This window comes from Convolutriloba macropyga, unplaced genomic scaffold, assembly GCF_964194025.1.
Source record: "Convolutriloba macropyga unplaced genomic scaffold, txConMacr16.3 SCAFFOLD_2410, whole genome shotgun sequence".
Classification (NCBI taxonomy): domain Eukaryota; kingdom Metazoa; phylum Xenacoelomorpha; order Acoela; family Convolutidae; genus Convolutriloba; species Convolutriloba macropyga.
The window spans coordinates 7584-34642 of NW_027452462.1; the positions used below are offsets into that span (position 1 = coordinate 7584).

The 27059-nt window shown below is 35.9% G+C and overlaps 2 protein-coding genes across 3 annotated transcripts; both read right to left on the minus strand.

The window, feature by feature from the left end:
- Nucleotides 1–1373: 1373 nt before the first annotated feature.
- LOC142357506 (uncharacterized) lies at nucleotides 1374–7226 on the minus strand. The gene is made up of 2 exons (XM_075409123.1): nucleotides 6437–7226; nucleotides 1374–1935 (listed from the first exon to the last, which is right to left on the minus strand). The coding sequence occupies exons 1-2, from the start codon at nucleotides 6967–6969 to the stop codon at nucleotides 1803–1805; spliced, it is 666 nt and encodes a 221-aa protein (XP_075265238.1). The 5' UTR covers nucleotides 6970–7226; the 3' UTR covers nucleotides 1374–1802.
- Nucleotides 7227–13031: 5805 nt separating this feature from the next.
- LOC142357507 (uncharacterized) lies at nucleotides 13032–26552 on the minus strand. Of its 2 annotated transcripts, none has more exons than XM_075409124.1 (3): nucleotides 26407–26552; nucleotides 14726–16428; nucleotides 13032–14086 (listed from the first exon to the last, which is right to left on the minus strand). In XM_075409124.1, exons 2-3 carry the CDS (start codon nucleotides 15088–15090, stop codon nucleotides 13111–13113), a joined length of 1341 nt encoding a protein of 446 aa, XP_075265239.1. In that variant the 5' UTR covers nucleotides 15091–16428; nucleotides 26407–26552; the 3' UTR covers nucleotides 13032–13110. The 2 variants fall into 2 exon arrangements, with proteins under 2 accessions (XP_075265239.1, XP_075265240.1); XM_075409125.1 differs by lacking the exon at nucleotides 26407–26552 and adding an exon at nucleotides 22589–22609.
- Between the last annotated feature and the right edge of the window lie 507 nt (nucleotides 26553–27059).

Here is a 27059-nt window from a genome sequence, read left to right on the forward strand (position 1 = left end):
TATTGAAGAACTAAACAATTGGTGCTTTGTAGCGTGTATAATATAAATTGCTTGCCTGAACGAAATTTTCTGGACAAAAATTGACAATGAATGAGCAGTCGCAGTACTTTGATGCCCAGCACGGTCGTTTCATTAGTTCTAATTATTCGTTTTCTGGCTATAACATTGATGAGGGTGTTTTTTGAATTCTTCCTTTAATTTTTAATTTTTAAAATTAGTTTTTCAAACAACCGAAAGGAGAAACCTCCTTGGGGACGAAACCTTACACTTCCAACAAGCAAACAAACCACCAAAAAATTCTTGAACTTCGAGTGACCAATCCCATTCTACAAATGTTCTAATGAAAAAATTAAAGATTCTAAGCACAATAAGATTAAGATTTTTCGAGATCAAGACGCGGCAAGTAGGATCTTCCAATCGAATCTGAAAAAGTGCCCAAAGATCTTTTGGAAAAAATTTCATTGGCAATATAAAAATTTTTTTCACACCAGATCAGAAGACTAACGCTTGAGCAATTGATTCCCACAACTAAAACTAACTTGTCTCATGCCACTTTAAATCGTTTTTTTTCGCTTGCTGTCTGCATTCCACTTATGTTTAGACTGCATCTGTTATAAAACAGCGGGCTGGTCTTAATGCTTGCAAGATCTTCCAAAAAACGTTATCTCAATAACTTATGTTCTGGTAGCAATTTAACGAGATGAAAAGTAAAAGTTCCCGATCTCTTAAGATCATTATTATAAGATAGCGTACTAATCATGATTGCATTTCACTAAAGGTGCTAAAATGTATCCAATCAACGAATGCATACAATGATTTCTTAATTACAAGCAGGCCTCAAAAAACGTCATTAAATAGCTCATTATATTAAAATCGGCTGTTAATAAGCACTCAATTTTATTTTTGCTTTATGAAGTTTTATGATTACGACTTTTTCATAACAAATGCAAAAAATTGTCATCTGAGTCGAGATTTTAGCTTACTCTAAAATAAACAATTTCCCAAACATGGCAAAATTATGATGTCTTGTTTTTGTTTGGCAAAAAAATTTATGTGAAGTTCTATGACTACAACTTTTTCATAAATAGAGTCTGCAAAGTAATAGTTTCCAACTTTTTGCTCACTAGTTTTTTGGAACACTTTATTTGCGCTTTATCTAGCTCTTTTCCTGATTTCTCATGCAATTTCGTAAATTACAACTTTCATTTTATGAAAGTTCTAGGATTACAACTTTTCATAGACGACATAATAGGAAGTTGTAATTTTCAATTATGAGGTTAACCCGGGCATCCAATCAACCTCCGTAGATCAATAACTTTTGACACTTTTTTTCTACGGTAGTATATACTATTCTAGGGCGGAAAAAAGCAGTGTCAAGCTCTAAAGCTATTTATTAAAAAGTGTACACTGAAGTCTTGTATAATTTTTACTTTTATATTAAAATTGATTTCGAACATCACCAATAAAACAAAATTTGAACACGTTCAAAATTACATTTAACTTACGTTTATTTGTATAATTTTAAGCACTGTGTGACTATGATACCATTATCAGGAACATACCAGGGCACCAGATTGTAAATAGATGATTGGCTGTAGATGTGTGCTGTAGGGAAATTTTTCCTCAAAACGTGAAATCAGATCATATAAATAAATCAAACCATAACAAATCAATCGTTGGCCATATTGTTATAGATTGAATCAAAATGCTATTATGACAGAGACTTTTGCTACATTTTTGGTTTAGACAACAGTATGTGATGTAACACTTTGTTTTGGATTGAAGACTCAGCCAAAACGAGGTTAGAAAGTGTAAATAGGCTGTTGAATCGTCATCTGCTCCTGTTGTTTCTTCTCCAGGAAATCCAGAGATACCTCGCATATGACAAAGTGGTAGTGGCCACCGTGGCACTGGAAGTCGTCAATCCCCACATACCTGATAGAAATCAACAAAAGCAAAGTTAACCCAAAAAAAACATTGTTCAACGTATTGATACAATTTTTATTTGCGACTTAATTAATGCGACGTAATTTCACTTTGCTCAGCTAAGAAACAGTGAAACAGCCGTACGATCCTAATCTAGTGATGGCACGGGGAGCAGTTTAATTTAGAGGGGGCTATATTTTGCAGAGCTTTTACGGGTGGGAAAAAGTTTCCTCTATAGAAGGGTTCGAACCGGTGATCTTCATTTGGCCGTTGGAGCCTTCCGGAACGAACTCGAGGTAGATATTCATTCAGGTGCCAACCGACATCTTACTTAACCAAAAATTTTCTTCCAATCATTTTCAAACAACAGAGCGATAACAAAAGAACAACCAAATCTTATAACAGTTCCCCGAATTTCCACCACAAGTTGCAACTCCAAAACAGCAGACATTGTAATACAATTGACATCTGCTCAAAAAGTGATCAGCAACAGAAATAAAAAGAACACAAACATTAAATACAAAGGCGGAAAGGAATACATTTATCAAGTAACAGTTCGTCAACCAAAATTTCTTATAAAACAAACTGTTTGTAAAAAAAATATTTATTTCAATTTGTAAAAAAAATGTTATTTCTATAGAATTAACTGACCTAATTAATAGTTTGCAGAAATGCAGAAACGCTTAATTTTTAGACATCTAGATATTACGGGCCTCAGCGTAACGCTGTCCATGGCGATGCGTCCCATCCCGTTTGGGTTGCAATTGCAGCCCACCGGCCCACCAGGGGCAATTTGAAATACGGGTATCCACATTTTTTTTTGGCTTAATTGACCTCATTTCCAAAACTCGGCTTGCTTGCCTATCGTCTTGATTGAACGCCACCCTCTATCTGGCTCTATATATATATATATATATATATATATATATATATATATATATCTCAAATATATATATATATATATATATAACAAAAACCGCTCTGCTTCTCTTTTCTTGGGTTTTGTCCAGCAGTTTGACTTTAGCACTTTCCACTTGATGCATTGATTTTAACATCTTGTTTCTGTGACACTCAACAGATATAACGAACAGAAGATTGCGGTAGGTCCTCTTTAAGTTGTATGAAAAAAGTAATCACCATAATATTGCTACGCTTAGCTTACAGCTTGCTAGCTACAAAAACAATTTTTTTATGAGTTTAGCGCCCTTGCTTTGTACCTAAACATAAAACAACTATCAAGTTTCTCAAGAAAAAGAAAACAACCGAATGGTCTATATTCAAAAACGTTGAGCTGAGAAACTTTTGTCCTCATTGTGTCAAAATGATATCAAGAATATGTTCCTGGACACGCCTTTGCAAATTTCTGTCCCGGTTTTAAGGGACTTTTTGTTAATTCTGGTTTCCGAATTGATATTCAAAAATGGCGAAAAAATGAAACTGCAAATTAAAATAATGCCATAGATGCATTACCTGCAAGCAAACATTTCACGATTCCTGAGAGCGAAATGATTTGCTAATTACAGAGTGATGCCATTCATTAAAGTAAAATACACAATTTACCACGTGAAAACGGGCAGCAAGGAAAAGAAGTGAGTGGATTTGAATTCCAAAACATTCGTTATGTTGATGGATTTGGTGTGTCTATTGTAGAACTAATTCTCCACAATCATCAGATATAATTAAGTTGGTTTACCTCACTCATAATAACTACTGTTTTCTGAGTTTTTGGTCAATTTTTTTAAGCAACCAATATTTCCATCAATAAGTGTAAAAACTTGGTTCACAGCTGATCACTGTTGTTATTATCAGTTCAGTCCGAATCATCAGACGAGTCACCATTGCAACTAACCAGATGACAAAACAAAATTTGTACGCCCGTTTCATAGAGTGAGACGTCAAGAAATGTATCAGCACTGATTGTCCCCGTTTATTGCGTGAAACAATTTTCAGAAAGAACGACTTCTAAGCTGTGACATAAGAAACCAAAGGTTTGCTCACGTTTCATACGTGCCTATCATCTAGGGTCTTTCGCAATCAGCATGATTGTGAACCCGAAAGTAGCTATAACAAAGACTGAATGATATAACCTACTGAATGTCATAGATAACTCAACAGGCTAGAAAACTTCTGTTATCAGCCAGAGTGGCGATTCAATTGAGGGTTCTACGAACTCTCTTGAAAAAACCCCCAAACAACTAGAAGGCAAAAGGAATAAACGAAACGTCGACCTCGCTACATTCATGGGCGTACTGTTTTTATTGCCTGTCTTCAGCAGCTGATAAAGCGATACCACTCATCTCCAGAACATTTGCGACGAGGATGGATTGCGAAATAGAACTGACAGTAACGTCCAAAGCTGCTGGCTGACCCGAATTTCATACAGGCAAGAAAAGATATGGCGCCCGATGTGGAGTTGTTAGGAACTCTTCTGCTTACAGATGGGCGAAAATTAGGCTCCAGTGCAAAGTGATATGATTCTTCCTTGTATACGATCGTGGCAACCGCTCATATGATCCCGGCCATGACATGACACTTCATCCTCGCCAAGTACACAGAGTCCAAGATTTACAACAGGGACATTTTCTCTCGTTATCATTACAAATTAACATCCAGTTGCCTTTTAAGGGCAGCATGGAACACGATTGGAGAGAAATGTAGTCAAAGTGCTGGGATAGGGCCTGAAGATAGGCAGAAAACTGATTGTGGTAGCGAAGGAGACAGCAAGCAAAATTTTTCTCTAACAAATTTGTTTTCTTATCAAGTTGTCATGGACTGACAAGTTCCTCTATTTTCTCTGGGGATGAGTTGCATATGCTCTCCAAATGTCCTTAGAATTGTGATGTTTCCAAGAGGGTTTTGGCCCCGTAGTTTTTCTACCAGAGCAGTGCATTGAAAACAGAACCAATGTATGCGGCATGGTCAGCTGACTTCTTAATTTTAGCACCAGTTTTGATAACTGGACGGCACTCTTGGTCCCATGAAGGAGCTGACAGTTACACTTCCAAATTGCCTTCAAACGTTGCGCGCTGAACCAACTCCATCTTTACAATCTTCTTTGATTCTTCTGAAGAAGAATTCATCCGCAAAGGGTAGACCAATTTCTGGGCACGAAGGGGATAATGCAGGATACAAACGAAGTGCGGTTGTTTTTTTAAAATATTTTGTTCCTGTAAGTCACTTACTCGTTTTGTTAACCAAAAAAAACAACAACATCCGATCCTAACGCAGCCCATAAAACTTCAAATCCGTCTCAGCTGTTCCTGATGATCAAATGATCAATTTTGTTTATGCCTTCAATCGACCATAACTCGCATTCGTCTTTTTCATTTCCAAACTGCATTTTGAGCCTGGTGCTGATAGAATTTTCAACGCTTTAAAAAATTCTGTTTCAGAACTTTCAAGGATTCCTTCATCCAGATACCAGCAGTTTTGCTCGAGGTTTGGTATTTTGCTTTCAATTTCAATAAAAGAGAAAAAATGGCCAGGGAAAAAAGTGGGCCCAATGGATCTCCCGGTTGCATTCCAGACGGAATGTCAACCTTGAGTTGTTGAAATCACAATGATTGGGGTAACAAATTAAGGCAGAAACAACTATACGGTAGATCAAGAAATTTTGATGAGCTGAGGATATTACTACGCTTGAATGAATTAAACGCGTTTCTGAAATCAATTTTAGTCTGCCCGCTTCAAAAGGTATTCTGGTGACATGCACTATACGCTTGGCTCCTCCCCTAGCGGCAACTCCCAATTGTTTTGGTGCTAACAAGTCAACAGCCTCGGAAGTTGCATCTTTTGATATACACTCGGCAACGAGACGCTCAATAGCTTCACCTACAGCAATAAGTCTAACGCCGGATTTCGTTTTGTTCAATGCTGTTAATGCAGCGCCATAAAAATTCTGGAGTTTGCCTCTGCTTGCTAGGCTCACTCTTGTTAAACAATAACGGATTTGATCAATCTGTAAATATAGGAGACATGTTGAGACTGGAACAAGTGTTAAGATCGTGGTTCTGCTCGTGTTAGCAGATTGGGCTGAACATTACGACAACCATCCGGATTGCCGAAGACAAGTTCCCACTCAAAGTTCTAGTTAAGCTTCATTAGCAATGGAACTCCGAGCAGCTTTAGGTTTATACAAACTGGACACATGGCTGAACTTTTGACTGAATTCCTATGCAGGTCATAGAAGAGTTCTCTCCAAATCTCAATAGTTATTTTTTTCGCAAATATTATGCACAAATCGATGCACGATTTGTGTATTGGTTCTGAAGTTTCATTAGGCAACCAATGTTAAACCCAGAATCCGCAGGATCCATGTTAAACCTTCTATATCAGAATAGTATTGAGCTCGTCTCATAAAATTGATGCATGAAAACTTTCCAAATTTAGTGATTTTTGAACATAAGTCTTCAGTTTCATTGCACTCTATTGGTCTTTGATATTAGAAGACGCTCCACTAAGAGAATTAGGCGCGAGAAAGGGCTACAATTTTTGACTCGCGAAGACTCACCTGGACAGATGGGGTTTCTTCTGGGCAGTGCATCTCTCGTCTTGAAGCTTGGAGTCTCCTGGTTGGTTGTACCTCCACAATTCCTTAGGCGTGTTGAAATGAAGGTAGTCAGCCCTGAACAAATTTTTGTTAGCCCGGACATCCCTTACATGGGAAGTATAAGGATGATCCTCGTCAACATGAACTGGAGGACCAAATCTTTGGTAACCGGTCCAGAATCCAGCTCCGTACTCCGCATTTCGTGGAAGACCCTTGTCAATTGCCCATGCTGTGATTGCTTTTAATTCGTCCAAAGTTCTGGGCTGGGTAACTAACGCCACGGGCGAATTGCCATCTTGTTGACAAAATTGTTTAGCACTGTGGTATGTAACGATGCCCATTGCGAAGGGGCGGTGACTGTAGCATGAGCCAGGAGTAGCTCCGGATACATGTTCCATGCCTCTAGGACACGCGACTGTTCTAGGGTTTGCGCCCAGCCCAAATTTAGCCAGAAGTTGGACCATAACAAGAGTGAAAAGTACGGAATTTACCATTTTTTATCACTTTATCACTATGTATCCTTTTTGCCTTGTGTAGTTCAAATACCTTTAATTTCTCACATGCGGGAACATAAATCAATCGGAAAACATTTGTTTAGTTGTTGTTCAGGAGGAACAATAAAATGCGTAATTGACCCAAGTGTCAGAATAGACAAAGAGTCAATAATACAACAGCCGTATTCCGTTTATAGTATAGTAAGTCCCATAAAGTTGCAACGCAAGGGAACGTTCGAAAAACTTTCAACAAGCAAAAGAACAACAAAGTACTCATCTCTGCATGTATTAAATTTGAACTTTGACCTTTGAAACGTTCTATAGCGTTGCAACTTTATGGGACTGACTATAAGTCCCATAAAGTTGCAACGCAAGCGAACGTTCGAAAAACTCGAGGCATGCAAATGGACAGTGTTTTGCTAGATATCTACATGTTTTAAATTTGAACTTTGACCTTTCAACGTTCGATAGCGTTGCAACTTTATGGGACTGACTTTAAAAGCTCGCAGATAACAACTGCCTTTCTGTGTATAAACCAATTGATATTATAGTCAGTCCCATAAAGTTGCAACGCAAGCGAACGTTCGAAAAACTCGAGACATGCAAATAAGCATCATTTGGCCAGATATCTGCATGTTTTAAATTTGAATTTTGACCTTTGAAACGTTCGATAGCGTTGCAATTTTATGGGACTGACTATATAGTCAGTCCCATAAAGTTGCAACGCTATCGAACGTTTCAAAGGTCAAAGTTCCCATTTAAAACATGCAGAGATCAGCATTTCGTTGTTCACGTGCATGTAGAGAGTTTTGTACGTTCGATTGCGTTGCAACTTTATGGGACTTACTACAGTAAGTCCCATAAAGTTTCAACGCAAGCAAACGTTCGAAAAACTCTTGACATAGAAACGAACAATGGTCTAATCTCTGCATGTTTCAAGTTCGAACTTTGACCATTGAAACGTTCGATAGCGTTGCAACTTTATGGGACTGACTATAAGAACCTTTGACTCGGTTTTCAGGGAAAGAGCGTTGGCATTCACAAGCTCAAGTGACCACTTTGATGCTAAAATACCGTTATATGTCCTTATCATCCGTACGATTAACTCAACTTTATGGGAAAAATTTCATGTTAGTACTGAAAAATGTAGTGTTCTTCAGAGAAAAACTATAGTCAGTCCTAAAAAGTTCGAACGTTTCAAAGCTCACAGGTCAAATTTAGAACAAGCAGATAACTAGCAAAACACTGTCCATTAGCGAGCCCCAAGCTTTTCGAACGATCGCTTGCATTGCAACTTTATGTGACTCACTACAGTCTGTCCCATAAAGTTGGAATAAACGAACGTTCGAAAAACGCCAAAAACGTGCAACTGAGCACAAGGTGGTCATTTGAATGTCAACGTTATCTCCATTAAGCTTTCATTCATGAAAGTTTTCTATATGCTTCAAATTTGAATTTTGACCTTTGAACTCTAACCGGTGGCTTTTGAAATGATCGCTTATTTCAACTTTATGGGACACGCTATAAAAAAAGTCATTGAAAACGTTATAATTATAGTTATTCCGATAAAATTGCAACGCAAGCGAATGTTCGAAAAATTCCCATCATGCAAATAAACAGCGATGTGCTTATGTTTGAATGTTTTCAATTTGAACTTTGACATTTGAAGCCTTCGATAACGTTGCACCTTTATGAGACTAACCATAGACCCGTGAAGTTTTAATGCTCTCGAACGTTCAAAAAGTCATAGTTCAGAAATAAAAACTTTCAAAGATTAGAATTTTGAAGTGGTGCATTTGCATGTCCGGAGTTTTTGAGTGTTTGATTGCATCGCAACATTATGAAACTGTAGTCTGTCCCATAAAGTTGAAATAATTGAGAATTCGAGAATCGCTAAAACATTCAACTGAGCAATGTTGACAATGTTTTTTGAACGTCGATTATTTCAAATTTGTGGAACAGGCTACACCTGTAGTCAGTGATCCCATCGTTACCAGAAAGATAACATATAGCATGTCCCACAAAATTGAAATAAGCGAACGTTCCGAAAGCCACGGGGGTGATTTCAAAGGTCAAAATTCAAAAATAAAAAATGTGGAAAAAAGGCGAAGAAATCAAGCTTGATGGAAAAAGCGTTGACAAATGACCAAGTTGATGCTGAGCTGCAATTTTTGAGGTTTTCGAATGTTCGGTTATTTCAACTTCATGGGACATACTATATATAGCGTTTCCCATAAAGTTGCAATAAGCGAACGTTTCAAAAAACACTGTCCAAACTTCTCATTAGCATGCTCAATTACACGTTTTAGCGTTTTCGGTCATTTCAAATTTATGGGACATACTATAGCATGTCTAATTAAGTTGAAATAAGCAAATTTTTCAAAAACACTGCCCACAAATTTGCTCATTTGTATGCTCAATTGCATGCCGCGTGCCTTTGGCGTTATTCGAACGTTCAATTATTTCAACTTTATGGGACATACTATTGGTGTTCGGAGTTCTTCTTATAGTCTGTCCCATAAAATTGAAATGACCGAAAACGCCAAAACATACAATTGAGCATGCAAATGAGCAATCTAGACAGTGTCTTTGAAACATTCGCTTATTGCAACTCTGGGACACACTTTAGTTAATCTCACAAATTTGCGACGCAAACGTTTGCAAATCTCCAGACATGCAATTGAGCATCAAGATGTTGATGTATACTATTTAAATTGACGTTTGACTTTTGAAACTTCCGTTAGCTGAGAAGTTTATAGATATAACTCAACGCAACGCTTCAAATTTGAATTTTTTCTACGGTTTTTACCTTAATGTAAAAGTGTGGGCTTTAATGTTTAGAACTTTCGAATAAAAAGGAATAAAAACAAATTAACTTAAAACGAACCGAAATAGTACTATATGTGTACTATCTAAATGACAAAACCTACTACAAAAAATAAAATGGAGACGAAAGTAACAGTAATTAGAAGTATTGTCACACAGAAAAAACCAAAAGTGTTAATTACTCGTCGAAACTGAAAATAAAAATTTCGTATCTCTCCTTTACTAACCTTTAAGTGATCCACCAAATCTCCTTATTTAAAAGTGATTTAAAAAAGGCCTGAGAAAAAACTTCCTTCGCTTTGGTCAAAATCGTGAACAACAAGTAAAGGGTAGAATACAGAAGAACTTCAATTAGGGCTCAAGAACAAAGAATGCTTGACGCGTACAGACCTCAAAACAACCAACTAAAACAGTAAAAGAAATTGACGAAAAAATTACCAAAAACCCAGAAGAATCAGTAGACATTAGATTGACGGCAAGAGTTCAAACTAAAAAAAGTAGAGGACTATAAAGTAATATGCAAATAAATGCTATATAGTAAACGAAAACAGAGAAAATGCGAGAAATTGTTTTATAACAAGCCTTCTTTTTTCATATTTAATAGATCCGCAAAGCTGCCTCTTTCATGAATGCAAGGAAACTAAAAAAAGTTTTGGGTTTTTTGTTTTTATTTTTCCGAATGTCTTTATCAAAAAAGCAGCGTTTGTTTTCTGCGTCAAACTTTTTTTTGAGGCCTGCAGCCCAAACAAAGAATGTGAGAAACTAAAAAAAAATTAGTTTGAGTTTTTGTTTTTAATTTTCCGAATGTCTTCATCAAAAAAGCAGCGTTTGTTTGCTGCATCATACTTTTTGTGAGGCATCCAGCCCAAACAGGTAGTAAATCCAGACAAAAACATTAAAAAATTGGAAAAAACGTTGAAAGACATTCGTTTGTATGTTCAAATGCTGTTAAGTGTTCTAACATCATTTTCCAAAACAATTTCCATGTGTTTCCAAAAACAGTATCTTCGCTAAAATAAATAGCAATTTTTGAGGACAACAGATATTTTTAATAGATCTTTGGAACCAAACAGTTCAAAAAAAATGGACGATTTGCAAGTTCAAAACTTCGGGTTTGATTGAAGACTTTCAAGGAAACATATGATCAAAGAGCAGAAAGAGCTACAAAATAGAACATCTAGAGATAAAAAAACGTCACTGAACTTTTCAGACCGCTATTGATACGTTTGAAACTTCGCAAAAATTGTTACATTATTTCTTAATTGTTGAAAACTGATAGGGTGTAGGAATCCAATTTGAACTTAACTCAATTTTCTTCCACTCATCTTCAATAGTTGTTTAAAAACGTCTTTTGCCTTGCAAGGTACAAGAAACTTTTGTAGACATCTGAACGCAAAATGGAAGAAGGTAAAAAACGACGTAAAATGTTCAAAACTCTGCGAATTGCGCAATCATTTTGGTATTAAAGCTTGCGCTATCATTAGATTCTTATCAAAAACTTAAGTCATTCAACCAAACCTAATGATTTTGATATGACCTAAAACAATCATATTTTGTAGCAAAAATACTAAATAAATGGGCAAGAGCTTAAAAATGGTATAATGGGAACCTAATTTTCTCAACTACAACTCATTTTTTTCAAATAGGAGCTCAAAATCGTCAATTAGGCAGTAGAAGAAAGGATCTGAAAAATAATGAACGCAGAACTTTCTTTTTAGGAGCGCTCAAACTTTCCAAACGCAATGGAACAGATGTTGCTAAATAAAAAGGAAAAGCTTTTTTTCTCACTATGTCACCAGAGACAGAAAATTTATCGCAGCGTCTGTGGACGATGGCAACAACCCTCATATGGGAGTTGTTGTTTGCATATTAGAAGAATGTAATCTTTATCTCAGTTAACATTTTTTGTAGGTTCACAGTAATAAAAAAAATTACATCAAAACAACTTTATTCTTCAAAACTGTTTTGTGATTTTTATCAAATGGTGACAATCTGTACTTCAGAAAAATCCTGTGTTTTGCAGTTTCTGAGAGCACATTATGGTTGATTTGTCTAGAGTTTATTGATTAGATTTCTGAGTTCAAAACGTTGAACAAAATGAAAGATTACATTCCCCAGTAGCAATGTCACAGTAGCAATGGACAATTACTATTACAGCATAAAATTTTCATTTTTGTTGAAAACGTTTTCATCTTTAATTTGTTCTGTTTCTTTTTAACAAGAACTAAACATGACATGCAATATGGTATCCAAAAAGCTACGCACAAATAGAGAATTTTGAAAAATGTCACGAACATCAAATAGGACAAAATTCAAGGATTTCAAATTAGACCCCTAGTAATAGCTGGTTACGCCCTTTAAATATATAGTAGACGGTTTATAAAGAATTCAAACGAATTGTTCACAACATCTGAGTCCAATTTTCTACACTTTCTCAGAAAATTTTCTAACGACCTGTCTGTTTTCGTTGTTGTTGCTTCGCAATTGGCTATAAACTCACAATTGGATTCAAAATGGGACTATTATTTTAACATCAGAGTACAAAGCGCTCCTTTTCGTTGAAGAAACTTTTGGCAATACTTGATGATTTGAGCACTGGAAGCTTCATTATCTTATTGAAAAATAAGATCTTGAAACAGCCATTTTTGTCATAACTTTCAATATGTAACAAAGAATTTGCGTTCATAGGATTGTATCGGACATTTATCATCCTTTAGTGCAAGTCAAACGTTTTGAGCACAAATAACACTTGATGAGAACAAATCGTGGTGCACGTAGCTTTTTGGTACCATAGTGTGGTTCGTTAGATCATTAAAACCTCAACAAATACAATGTTGAAAAGGTTGAATTCATCGAAACAAGTAACTAAACTGCGCGTTGCTGTGTTTATACATTAGATTTAATTTAATTTAGAGTTGGGTTTAAAGTTCTAAAAAAATAAGGTAACAGCATTGTGCCATGGCCAATTTCCATTTAGATACTGGCCAGATTGAACAGACCAAAAAATCGGTATTGGCCAGATCGATCAGACCAAAATGTGGCCAGACCTAACGGACCAATGTCTGTATTGGTCAGACCAAACAGACGAAATTTTAAGTATTGGCCAGACAGAAGGTGCGACAAAAGATTTTCCAGACCATTGAGTTGCCCCCAAATTTGTAACCAGAGAAATGAATAAATAGAGTAGGAATAGTATAAGGGCACTTTTAACTCTTTATCTTTCTTGAGGAAAACAATAAATATCAAAATTACCAAATTTAAAACTAAAAATGGATTAACGAATGATGATTAGCAAAATAAGCAAATGATTGAAAGTTACAGTTCGGCTAAAACTACTTTTCGGCTAGCGTTCTGCGGAACACTATTGTCACTAAAAGTATCAGTGTTATTTTCTTCGTTGTACATTTTCAGCATCTTTTTAATACGCTTCCGTTTTTCTCTCGAAAACCAGGCGTTTTTTCTAGAATATTCTCCAACAGCGTCAGTGAAAGCTGAGTGAACACTTCCACAGTCGTCGGTCAAGCTGCTAGTTCCGACCTGTGATTGGTTGGAACTGTATCTCTTTTGATTGGTCGCAGAGCTCATAACGTCAATGCAATTAACACAACTTCGGTTTTTTGACGTTTTCTGCTTATAAGCCGATCGGACAGTGGATTGTGTTTTGCAAGATGAAGCGTCTGATTCGTAACTTAAATAGCTGTTTGATGACTTTTTGGACGCAAAACCAATCGAACTTTTGCTTCTGTGTTTTTTGGATTTCAAACCAAAACTGCGGTTTTGTTCGTATCGATGTTCTGGTAAACTTTCTTCGCAAATTCCAGTCAGTAAGCGGTGTGAAAACTTTTCAGTCATAAACTTTGAACAACTTATATCTGTATCTGATCGTGCGGATTCCGAAGTTTTGCTACTAGCTGAGTGAACGACTTTATTCGGATTGGACGCGTTAGGGAACAACGGTGATTGATAGCAGAGGTTTGAATTGACCATGCCCGTTTTAGACTTCGGGGGTTGAATGGGACTGATGCGATCATTGTCGAAGTCTATGAAGAAGTACGGGGGAGATACAATTGTTTTTCGTGATATTTCCTCATTTATTTGGAGCTGGTCAAGAGCTGAATCGACTTGCGGTTGTTTTACTTCTGATGAAATGCGACGTTGTTGTTTGTGAGGGAGGGGGCTAGTCGTGAACCCGGCTAAGTTGGTATTCAATGCAGACTCGGTGGAGTTCCTCAAGGTTAAACTTCTCCGATAGAATAGACTTTCTTCGAATGGGATGTCATAGTCGCCATGACTGAAAAAAAAAGAAATGACTAGACGTTGCGAAGGCTTATGCATCTGAATTTATAGAAAAAGGAGAACTGGAGTAACTGTTTCATTTGCCCCCCCCCCCTCGTTTATTCTACATAATTGATATGTTCGCAACTTTTTAACAGTATATCAGGCTATACAAACAATTATTAATCCAAAAACTTGCTGTAGTTTCTACCCTCGTGGCATTAAAAACCCAAAAATTTTGTTCACGGGGAAACAAAGCGTTTCCTAGAATTGTATGTTCCAGTGAAAATGATTAAATGCCAAATGCTTCGTTTTAAATAAAAGCACTCAAGTGATGAGTTTTTCCGTTTCAATTTGGTTTCTATGATACTGAAATTTTTAATCTTTTTTCTTTTCCCCGCTTTGGTGGACATATGATTTTTTACTCTCCAACGCCCACCTGCCATTCTTAAAAATTGTAATTTACTCTTACATAGCAACACATAGTTTGTATCTGATACCAATAAACGCCCGCTGTTCGGGCTCGGAAAACATTCCAATTTTTAATCTTAAATAAACTCAGAATACTTTGCAGGGATTGCCGAGTCGTTTATTTCGCAAAACCAAAATTTAAAAAAGGAGTAAATTTTGGAATCATATCTTCCAAAACTATTACCTGGATGCAATGCTGCTTGTGTCAGCTGATGCCAGACTACAATTGGTTGAAATTGATACACTTTGATAGTTGTCTCCGTAAATAGATTCCCGCATGCTCAAGTTCTCCTCCCCCTCCTCCTCCAACAACTGCAACGTCAAATCCAGATTCTCAGAAAAAATGTCATTCTTGACTCCATCCTGAGAAGGAACTTCGGAATCCTGATTTTGAAATCCGTTCATTGGTACTCTGGATGGGACCCCGACGTTGAGACTCCTCGTCGTTAGTTGGGATCCGCCGACGTTAGCTGGAATCCTTTGAGTCGAAATGTGGGCTTGTTGCAGTAAGTTGCAAAGCTCATTTTGAGCTGCAAGAATTTCCACCATTTTTGAAATTAAGTTTGAAATTAATATAGCGAAAATGGGTATTTGTGTGTAACATAAAATCTAACGTATTTTGCGTCTTAATTAAAATTACTGTACTGGGAGATAAATATTAATACTCAGGAACCTAATGAGATAAATGTTAATAAAATTGAATAAAATAAAATCCGGTAAGGAAAATAACAGGTAGAAAATCTTCGATAATAATAACGTCTGAATCGGAAAATCGTAAATAGGACTATTGCAACGTTACAAATTATGGAAATGTTATAAAAATGAAACAGAATTCTAACTCAAATAAAAATGACTCGCTTCATAATTTCATTATGAACTACTAAAGTTTTTTTTCTGTTTGATGGTAATAAAACAGCAAAGACAGAATTAAAGAAATTGTAGAAAAAAATCGGATTTTATTATTAATGTGGTCAAATTACGCACCGCCGTCAGATTAAAAACCCAAACGGAGATGATCCTTGAGAGAAGAGGGAATTTGAAGAGGGATTAGTAGTAATGACTTATAAGAGTTATAACTTTTGTGGGTTATAAATGAAGGGGTAAATGGGGCTATCTCAGGTGGCGGGTGGTTGTTTTGAGTGGTGCTGGTCGGTTATGTTCCCAAATGAGTTGATTCCTGCTTCACTGATTCTCAATAACTTCTATCTTCTTTTCAGTTCGAATGAGGAGAAAGTGGAAACGAGGGAAGAGGGGTGGGGGAGGGTGGGCTGGACGGGTCAGGGTAATTTCTTCCCTTTCTTCCTCTTGGTTTAAAGAGCGATATTTGTGTGAGCTCAGAATTTTTTTTTGCGGAAAAAAAGTTAAATAGTTGCATATAAAAAGGAGTAAGTAATCAGACAGAAAAAAAGAAAGATTATTTAACGGGGGGACTGGGGGCAGGGGTGAATATTTGATTACAGGTGAGGGCTCAGTCTGTTTTTGTTTGGGACTAGCTTGCGGATGAGGGGGGGGGGGGGGGGGGGGGGGGTAATCTGAGTGGGATTGGTTATTTCGTTATCAAGTTGAGAGCAGTATAATTAATGGGTCTGAGGGTAACTGGCGTGGAATAAAAAGGAAGTTTATGACAGAAAACTGTAGAAAAGTATCTTGGGAACATTTTTGGGGATTGCTGAAATTTGAAGGAGTACTGAAGAAAGAGTTGCAAAGAGAAAGCAAATGACCCAATTGAAATTCTGTCTCAGAAGTTGGGAATAAATTCAAGAAGCAATAGACTGAAAATTAGGTTCAGAGTGAAAGTGGTTAATGGTTTGCTGGGAAGCATTAACCCAATTGTCACAAATACCGATTGGGTTTTTCTTCACAGATATGCGACAAAGAAATCCACGGCTAAAACAACGAAAAATATGTCTTCATAACCAGTCACTTTAACATAGAGATAACAACGCGGCTCGGTAATGTGCGTACGCACATAATGTTCCGACCCCGCTCATCCACATTCTTGACGTAATTGGCTACCAAATGATAAAGAGATAGAAAACTTTTTAAAACATACTCATCATTCAATAAACAAGCAATGAAATACGATAAAACCACGCTAGAGGGCCGATAACAGTAGAGGGCCGAAAACTGTTGATAATAGAACTACTAGAAATGACAATAATTAAAATCGTACAACAAACATTTACGACCAAAACTCGATGTCCATAATAAAAAAAAACATAACAAAATCAAACTCGCATCACATAAAAACCAAAACAAAACAATTTAAGCTATACTTAATTAGAAAAGATACGGAACTCATCCCCAATGCGACTGGTTAGCAGGTCGACAAAGAAGAGCAATTAGGTGCGAAGCTCATAAACAATTTTCCTTTTTTTTGAAAACAATTAATTTCACAGTTATTAATGTTATTAGATATCAACTGAAATCACTAAAATGTTCGTTTATATCTATATAAAAAATAATTGAATCATGTCATTATCAAATGGTTGATTGCGCAAAATGTCAAAGCCAATGGGATCAGCAATTATCGTCATAATTTTAAAACAAACCAAAAATCCTTTGAAAAGTCCAAGTATAAAAAAATCTAAAATTTGAATCAACACAGCCAATTGAGACTTCTAATGAGTGATATTGGTTGACATGGTGACGAAAATGAAAGCAAAAAAAACAGACGGATGAAAAAAAATTTTTAGTTTGATTTGAAAGTCATTAGAACAAACAGCTGTAAACTGATATCCTTAATAAAGTTAAGTTATACGTCTTGGGGAAGCAATTGAGATCTATCAGTATCGTTTCTGTGGCGTACAACAACGAAAAGAAAGACAAACTTGGGCAAAGTTTCTAACAATATAACTTCAGTAAATCACCAAACATGAATAAAAACATTTTAACCAATCGTAGTATCAACGCCATAAAATTCAATACCTTTCAATGGAAGCCGGTGAATACGCTGTTTTGATGGGAAGAAAAGATTGTTTGGCATCCATTTTTCATCAATAAATCATTACAAAACCTCATTGACTATCAAAGAACAACAAATACAGGCAAAAACAAAAAAATCAGTAGAAAAGTGCCTGAAGAAAGTGTCGAAGCAATTTAAATCATTAGCGCTACTCTGAAAACTTTAGCTATGATCCATTGCACGTAATCACAAAACCAATGGTATTTAACAGTATTAGGATAATGTGATAAGATTTCAAAGGGAACCAAAAATAAGAAAACTATCTAAAAGTTATGAAAACCAGTGGCATTGAAGTCTTAAAACTATTAGGTAGAAGATAAAACCGGAAACAAGATTAATTTTGTATGCAGTAGAAAAAAAAGGAGGCCTTGTCACTCCTGAGATTGACTGACAGTTCACGAATTAAAGTTCAAGATTGGTTAATGGTCAGAAAAAATTTTCGAAAAAATATTTTAAAAGTATTAACACCCATTAAAATCACTAGCCTTCAACGGAAGTCAATAAATACGCTCAAGTAAAACCCGATCTAAAGACAATGACGTTTGTACTTAATAGGTAATCAATAAGACATCACAATAGGTCTTATGACTATCAAAACAACAACATAGCAGGCAAAAACAAAAAATTCAGTAAAAAATGCGAGAAGAAAGTGTCGGAGCCATTTAAAAGATAAATTTTTCTCTGAAAATTTTATTGGTGATCAACTGAACGTCAGATATCCCGATGGGAGGAAAAAGTCCTTTTCATGCATAGATAATCAGTAAGACATAACAATAAGTCTGATGACTGTTAAAACAATAACAAAAACAGGCAAAAGCCAAAAATCAAAGAAAAGGGCGAAAAGAAAGTGTTGAAGCCATTTAAACCATAAGCTTTCTATGAAAACTTTATCTGTGATCGTGATCCACTGATTGTTTTTTAAGCCATTAGGAGCTATCAAAATTTGGATATTATGGTTAGAGTTCAAAGGAAACCAATAATACAAAAATATCAAAAAAATCTAAAAAAATCAAAAATTTCGAAATCTTGTCATTGAAGTCATAGAACCAATAGTTACAAGATAAAACCGCTAACCAGATTATTTTTGTTTGCAGTAGAAAAGATGGGGGTTCTGTCACTAGTGAGACTGACTAACAGTTCACAAAAAAAAGTTTAAGCTTGGTTAATGTTCAGAAAATTTTTTTGAAAAATTGTTTTTTAAGTCTCAACACCCATTAAAACCACTACCTTTCAACGGAAGTCAATAAATGCGCTCAAATATAACCCTATGAGAGGACAATGACGTTTTTTATTCATAGGTAATCAATAACACATCGCAATAAGTCTTATGACTATGAAAACAACAACAAAAACAGACAAAAACCAAAAAATAAGTAGAAAAGTGCGAGAAGAAAGTGTCGAAGCTATTTATGCCATAAATTTTTCACTGAAAACTCTATCAGTGATTCACTGAACGTTTTTTATAAGCCAATAGCTGCTATCTTTTTTTGGATAATGTGATATGAGTTCAAAAGTAACCAATAAAACGAAAAAACCTAAAAGAATTTAAAAAAAAATTGAGATCTTGTGTCATTGAAGTCATATATCCAATAGTTAGTAGATAAAACCGCTAACCAGATAAATTTGTTCGTAGTAGGAAAAAAAGGTCCTGTGATTACTGAAACTGACTTATGAGTTCACGAAAATAAGTTTATGATTGGTTAATGTTCAAAAAAAATTTTCGAAAATTTTTTAAAGACTTAACAGCCAATAGTTGTCCACTCAAAACACCAGATGATCTTTTAATGCTCAATACGGAAGATATTGCACCTTTAGTCAACTAGTTCATGCCATTGGACTCCAAAAAATTATTAAATCTTCAAAAAGAAAAACAAATTTTCATTTAAAATTACGAAAACTCAGTGTCGAAGCCAAAAAACATGAGCAATTCCTTGAAAACGATTTTTTTTGTTCATTGGGCTTCATTTGACTGTTGATTGAGTTTAAAGGAACCTCGATATGAAAAGTGACTAGTCTCTAGGTGACTTAAAAAAACAAAAAAAAACTGAAAAATTTCATAAAAAAGAGCTCTCAATCAGAATTCGATTTTTTTATAGTGAACTTGCCTAGGAGACCAGAACTAGTCTTTTTATCGCCTTCAGTCTATCAGGAACACACAATTAGTTCATTTTGTGGCATGAAATGTAAGTTTGAAATGCTATTTTTATAGAAAGTATCTTAATTTGAAGAAAAATTACACTAAAAGTGAACAAAATCATGCCAAATATCCGGTGTTCACACAAAACTTCAATCCTCGATAACTCCTCGAAATAAAAAAACGAAATTCGAAAAAATATTTTTAATTTTGAATTCTACGCTGGACGAGCTTTTTAATGATACCACTTTTCTCTACGATGAATATATCGATCGGCCAAAATTGACTGAACAAAAAAAACCATTTGATTATATAGTTCCTCCCCCCACAAGTGGGTCGGAACAAAAAGTTTGTTCGTCTAAGTTTACTTTATAGAACATCATTTTAGTATTAAGAAGAGGCCCTCTAACGTATATTAGCTGAATGTGAGCTGAAATTTAATTATGTTTATCAAAAATATTCTACAATGCCTTATTTCTGATTGCCTAATGATAGCAGGCGGGCACAGATAAAAAGCTGGGTGATTTGAAATGATCCGAAATTAATAGAATTAAATAGGACCTTAAATAGACCGTAGAACGCCAAAAAACCCATAGATACTTTGAAAAATTTCTATCCATCTGATTGCAGTACTCGGCTTGAAAGCTATTTCTAACACCAAAGTTACTCAGAAAACACGAAAAGATTGCTCCGATTGGAATCGCTCTCCACCGATTTCTAATAAGAGGAAAAATTGTTCAGTCAATTTATGCAGCTCCAATTTATGCAGCTGAAAATCGAAAGAAAAGTTGCAATGCTCATATGATTCTAGAAAAAAAATTGTTTTCATTTCTTTTATGGAAAACTAACAGAAGTAATTTATTAGTTTTCGGCCTTTGGACAAGGAAATAATTTCGGCCAAAAAAACAGTAAATTCGGACTCATTCATGTGGCCTAACATGTAATTTTAGCCGTATCAAATGAAGGATGACCCTTTTTACGACTCGAAGAGGAGTATTGGAGATGTCATTTTTTTAATCACTTTAGTTGGAGTGAACTTTGAAGCAGGAATAGAAACGCGTGAAAAATTTTGGAGTGGTTTTGGTACTCAATAAAATTGAAGAGTGGAGCCAAAATAGAGTGGTTTTTTTGTTTAGTCCGCCGTTTTCGAGAGAGCAAGAAATTGTGGTGTAAAAAAAATTTCTGTACGCGAGCGAAATTTTGTGTTCACGTGCGGCTTTTTAAAATCGTTTTTTCGTTTATTTTTTGGTTTAGAAGTTTGGTTGTGATATTGTATTGTTTTTAGTGTTGTTTTGATAGTGGTTTGTAGGTTTCTGGTAATTAATATGAATTTAATACCATTTGCAGGTTTTTTTAAACTATTTTCCCGAATTTCAGGCGAAGTTCAGCAACTTATTGCATTTTATATTGTCAAACTGCTTTGCATGGGCTTTGAATAGAAGTATATTAGTACAGGAGTTTCTAGATACCAAGCGATTACAGTTTTATCGGTATTCAACATTTTTTTTATAAAGGAAAATGACAACAAACGGAGAAATTTTAATTTATTTTTCTTAAATATGTTCATTTTTTTCTGATCTTAGAAAATTTTCTTAGCGTATTTTATTGCCTATTGTTTTAGGGCTTCCCATTGCTCTATTTGCTCCAATGAAAGTATTTTTGGCTCTACGTGCTCTCGTAAAAACGCATAGTTTTTTTAAAGTTTTTGTTTTAAGTTGATTTTAAATGCTTTTTGTGTTCTTCAAGTTTTTATAGCTTTTGGTGATACCCATAGTCAAAATTAGTTGTTTTTGAAGCATGTTAATGGTTTTGATATCAATCTTGAGTCATTTTGGTTAAGATAATTGAGTAATTTTTCTGAAGAATTTTGCAAACTTTCATAATTTTTTTGCTCATTTTTGCTGAGATTTTCTGGTTGTGTGCGTTTTATTGACAGTGTGTGCGTTTTGTGTTTACTTAGTGCGCTTTTCATTGACAGATTTTACAATTTTCCAATTTTTTCTTTTTTCGTTCATCGTTTTTACGTTTTGTTGTTCGACAATGTTTTGGGTTGGTGGACATTTAACCAGAAGTAGTATTAGAAGTTCCTTTAAAAAAGTGATCTAGATTCAGTATAAAGGCAGTTGAATAATAATTGGTGGCTAAATATTAATGCAGTTTTACAGAGAACATATTTGGACTTGTTCTCAATTTCCTTTCTCTCACCTCCGTTTTCTCTACTTGAAAATTTGCGCTGGGTTTTTTTCTTAGTTTGCTATGGTTCAAATAAAACTAAAAATATCACTTGAGTTCTCACCAAAAGTTGTTTTTTAAACTCGCAACAAAATGTAATTTTTTTAATACATGGTTTTTGGCCTTTTCTGCTCAGATACTCCTTTAGTGTTCCTTTTCCTTTTCTTGTTGTTGTTGCTGCATCAGATATATGTGAAAAGCACTAGTGAAATATTGCAATAGTTGTTCACAGCCTTGTAATTGTTGTACTCACCCCCCCCGTAAAGCACTCTTCCGCTCAAATTGCTCTTCCGCTCACATTGCAAATGTGTAGTTTCGTTGTGATTTGAATTATTTAGTTTTTTGGAAGAAATAAATCAATGTTTGACTCTCATGAACCAGCGTGCCTGGCAAACCCAAATAACTTTGCCGCAAGGCACATACGGCAGATAAAGTTAATTATAGCCGGCAGAAATTTCAAAAGAATCCTACGAGGTTTTGTCGACATAATTTCATCAGTTCTATGCGTGAAAGGAAACTAATTAGCAACTCCTACGACCCCTTAGATGCTTTTAAAAAATATATCTTTTTTGTTTGACCTCAGAGAATTTGATCAGTGTATTGTGGAGTTCTCTTTTATTGTCAACAAAAAGAGCTTTCGTTTTTTGGCTATTGATACCGTATAGTGACTATGGTAGGAAACTTTCTGGTCCAGCTCAGGTTAAGGTGTTCCTTACCTGCGAGAAACGCCTCTGCTAAAATCTTGAGCGAGCAACGAATTTTGGCCGAGTACCGTCTCTTCGTTGTCAAATTTGATCGCGGACCGTTTCCGAATAACATCAAGTGAAGTCAAGATCTCAACTTGGTTTGTTCCATTTTTTTTACGTTTTTACGTTTTTATGTCCATCGTTTTTACGTTTTGTTCTTCGACAATGTTTTGGGTTGGTGGTTATTTAACCAGAAGTAGTATTACAAGTTCCTTTAAAAAATTGGTCTAGATTCAGTATAATGGCAGTTGAATAATAATTGGTGGCTAAATTTTAATGCAATTTTACAGAGAACATGTTTGGACTTGTTCTCAATTTCCTTTCTTTCCCCTCCGTTTTCTCTACTTGAAAATTTGCGCTGGGTTTTTTTCTTAATTTGCTATGGTTCAAATAAAACTAAAAATATCACTTGAGTTCTCACCAAAAGTTGTTTTTTAAACTCGCAACAAAATGTAATTTTTTTAATACATGGTTTTTGGCCTCTTCTGCTCAGATACTCCTTTAATGTTCCTTTTCCTTTTCTTGTTGTTGTTGTTGCTGCATCAGAAATATTTTTAAAAAATCTTTCCATCAACAATATAATTTTGGAATTGACAAAAAATTTATTTTCAAAAAATTATTTGAAAGTCCCTGACATATTACAGTGAACCACGAGCTAACTGTGAAATCGGATTACGAACTACAGCGAGCAATCTTTAATGTGAAAAGCACTACCCAGTTTGAGGTCCAGACCCAAAATTGTTTCTGATCAGACTTTCCAGACCAAAATTATCTCTGATCAGACTTTCCAGACCGAAATTATCTCTGATCAGACTTTCCAGACCGAAATTATCTCAGATCAAACTTTCCAGACTCAAAGTGTTCTGATCAGACTTTCCAGACCGAAGGAGTTCTGATCAGACCATCTCCAGACCATGGTCCAGACCCAAAATCAGACCATTGCCCAGACCTTAATCAGACTATGTTCAGACTCGAGTGCGCTCGAAGAGGTTATGATCAGACCCAGTTGCGCTCGAAGCATTTATGATCAGACACAACTGCGCTTGAAGTCATTTATGATCAGACTGAAGCGCGCGCGAAACCAGTTCTGATCAGATTAAAGTGCGCTCGAAATAGTCTGATCAGAGACAGATTTTAATTATGAACAAATCTCTTAATTAGCTATAATATATTCATTTCATGATACCTGATGATTGCAATAATTAATTCATGTAAGGAAAAACCAATTATAAAAGTATTGCTAAAGAATACGAAACCCAACTGTTGAGAACAAATTTTATTTACTATACCGTTCAGTGTAAATTTCTGACTCAATGGATGAGTTTAGACAGCTTTCTATAAGAAACACCGTGGTCTCCAGTTAATCAAAATTTCCTCTGAAGGGGACCGACATTTGCTATCGGCTGGACTCCTTTTTTTCTGATCAGAGCTATCGGACTTTAGATTAGTCTCTGATCAGAGCGCTGCTTTATTGTTGCCTCTTGGCAGAGCCAACATCTCTCAGTAGAGAAAAAGGAACAAAAAATGAAAAAAATAGGGCGCTTGAAATGGTCCCTGATCAGACCCAATTGCGTTCTAAAACATTTCTGATCAGACCCAACTGCGCTCGAACCGTTTATGATCAGACTCAATTGCGCTCGAATGCTCTTCTGATCAGACCCAATTGCGCTCGAACTCTTAATGATCAGATCCAATTGCGCTCGAACTCTTTATGATCAGACCCAAGTGCGCTCGAAGAGGTTATGATCAGACTTTCCAGACCGAAATGACCTCTGATCAGACCATCTCCAGACCATGATCAGACCGTAGTGCGCTCGAAATTCGGAAAAGACCCTGTAATTTCGGTCTGGGAACACACGGGTGTGCGCTCGACTGGGTCTGATCAGAAGTCAATTTGGGTCTGGACCTCAACCTGGGTAGTGAAATATTGCAATAGTTGTTCACAGCCTTGTAAGTGTTGTACTCAGCCCCCCCCCCCCCCCCCCGTAAAGCACTTATCGAGCCTTGCACAACAATTGGATACAATTAGACTGCAATGCGACCTTTAAAAATGGCAAAGATTTTTTATGAAAAACTTGTTAAATAGAAGTTATTGTCGAATAAATAATGGCTCAAAAAATGCATCCAAAAAACGCATAAATCCTTTTCGGCCTGTCAATTGAATTTTCACACATTCACATGCTTAAGGTGTAAAAAATAGCAAGTAATGAGACAAAACAAGGTGGCTCTAAAGTAAAGCATTTTTATACAAAAAGCTGAAGTATTTTAGCTTGTTTTAAAATATTTAATTTTGAATGAGCTTCAGTTTAGATAGAAAAACATTTTGATTACAAGTAACCTTTTTGCTGCAATTTTTGAATTCTAAATTGTGTATTAAAAACTTAGTTTTTAAATTTAAAAAAGAACATTGCGTCAAGTCGATACTAAAAATACTAGTCGATACTGCCGCCTGGCCCAAAACCTTTAGAGCCATAAAGTACAGATTGTGAAAATAAATAGAGAACAACAGCTGGAAGATGAAGATTTCTCAGAGTTGAATAATCTTTTCTTTGATTTCTGATGAAAAAAACTCTTCCGCTCACATTGCAAATGTGTAGTTTCGTTGTGATTTGAATTATTTCGTTTTTTGGAAGAAATAAATCAATGTTTGACTCTCATGAACCAGCCTGCCTGGCAAACCCAAATAACTTTGCCGCAAGGCACATACCGCAGAGAAAGTTAATTATAGCCGGCAGAAATTTCAATCGATTCCTATGAGGTTTTGTCGACATAATTTCATCAGTTCTATGCGTGAAAGGAAACTAATTAGCAACTCCTACGACCCCTTAGATGCTTTTAAAAAATATATCTTTTTTGTTTGACCTCAGAAAATTTGATCAGTGTATTGTGGAGTTCTCTTTTATTGTCAACAAAAAGAGCTTTCGTTTTTTGGCTATTGATACCGTATAGTGACTATGGTAGGAAACTTTCTGGTCCAGCTCAGGTTAAGGTGTTCCTTACCTGCGAGAAACGCCTCTGCTAAAATCTTGAGCGAGCAACGAATTTTGGCCGAGTACCGTCTCTTCGTTGTCAAATTTGATCGCGGACCGTTTCCGAATAACATCAAGTGAAGTCAAGATCTCAACTTGGTTTGTTCCAAAGTGACAGATAGTTTGGAAAATAGAAAATTTTATAGTAAATATTAATCATATGTCTTTAAATTTATGAAAAAAATGCAGGCTAATAATGGAGGACTTTGGCGTAGAATAGTGGTTCGAAATGATAGAATTAAAAGATGCCGTTTCTAATAAACAAAAGAGCCTTTCACCAGGATATTGAGTAGAACCCGAAGAGGAAACAAAAGTACCTACCTGCCTCAACCCTAACCATCACTTTCTTAACCCAATCAACCCACAGCCCCAACCCTACCCCCTCCCCCTCTCATCTCCCCAAATCTCACATTTATCCTGCTTTTATCCACAACCTCTACAACCACAGCTATCCGCACCTTCTTTGAGTTCGCATACGGGACGGGACATCTTTCATAAACAAAAGCGGATGCTGAAATTGATTACTAAAAGCATATCTCTAAATAACCTACTTAAATAACCACACCACATCCTACACAACCAACACCACCACCACCACCAAAACTACAAAATAACACAACCCACCTATACCCTTCAACTACCCACCCCCCCCCCCCCTCTCCCCTAAACCCAACCTATCCTTTGCACTTTATACACATTCATAAATTAAAAGCAACTGCCCGCCTTTAGCTCAGCCCAGAGTAAATATTTTCCACTTACTTTTTTTTCCTTATCTTCAGCCATAAAATGGAAATTCCGGACGAAGTAATAAAAAGCGGATGTTTCGACTAAATATCCCCCTTTTTACAATTAGATTAAAGTGTGTAAAACAAACGCACGCTTAGAGAAACGCACGCTTACACCAATTCAATTTTCTGTTTAATTTGAAATGAGGGGCTAAAATTCAAAACCCCAAATTAAGGTAAACGCTGTTTTTGAAAGCGCGCAGGGACTTAAATGATAAAGTTCGCAGTTATCGGCTTTTGCGCTTCTATAATACTTATCAATAATTCCCCACTGCTTCTAAACAGCAGAAAATTGGGAAAACTACCCGGTGAAAAATTGCACTAATTCCTTTGGTAATATTTGTGCTCTTTTTGTGGTTTTACGAGGGCAAAAGCTGCTGAATTTAGATTAAATTGCCGGTTAAACGACCATAAAAACGAGGGTAACTGCTCTTTTATTGCGCAATAATGAGGATGTAAGACAATGCATGGTTTTAAATTCGACTAACATCCACAAATTACACTGTTTGCAACCCTGAATTTTTGGGCAAAAATCTGGACTATGTCTGCCCAGCAGCGGAAACTGGGAGAAAATGGCGGAAATTAACTTTTTCCAAGTAAGCACGATGCTTTTTGCTGTAAACAAAA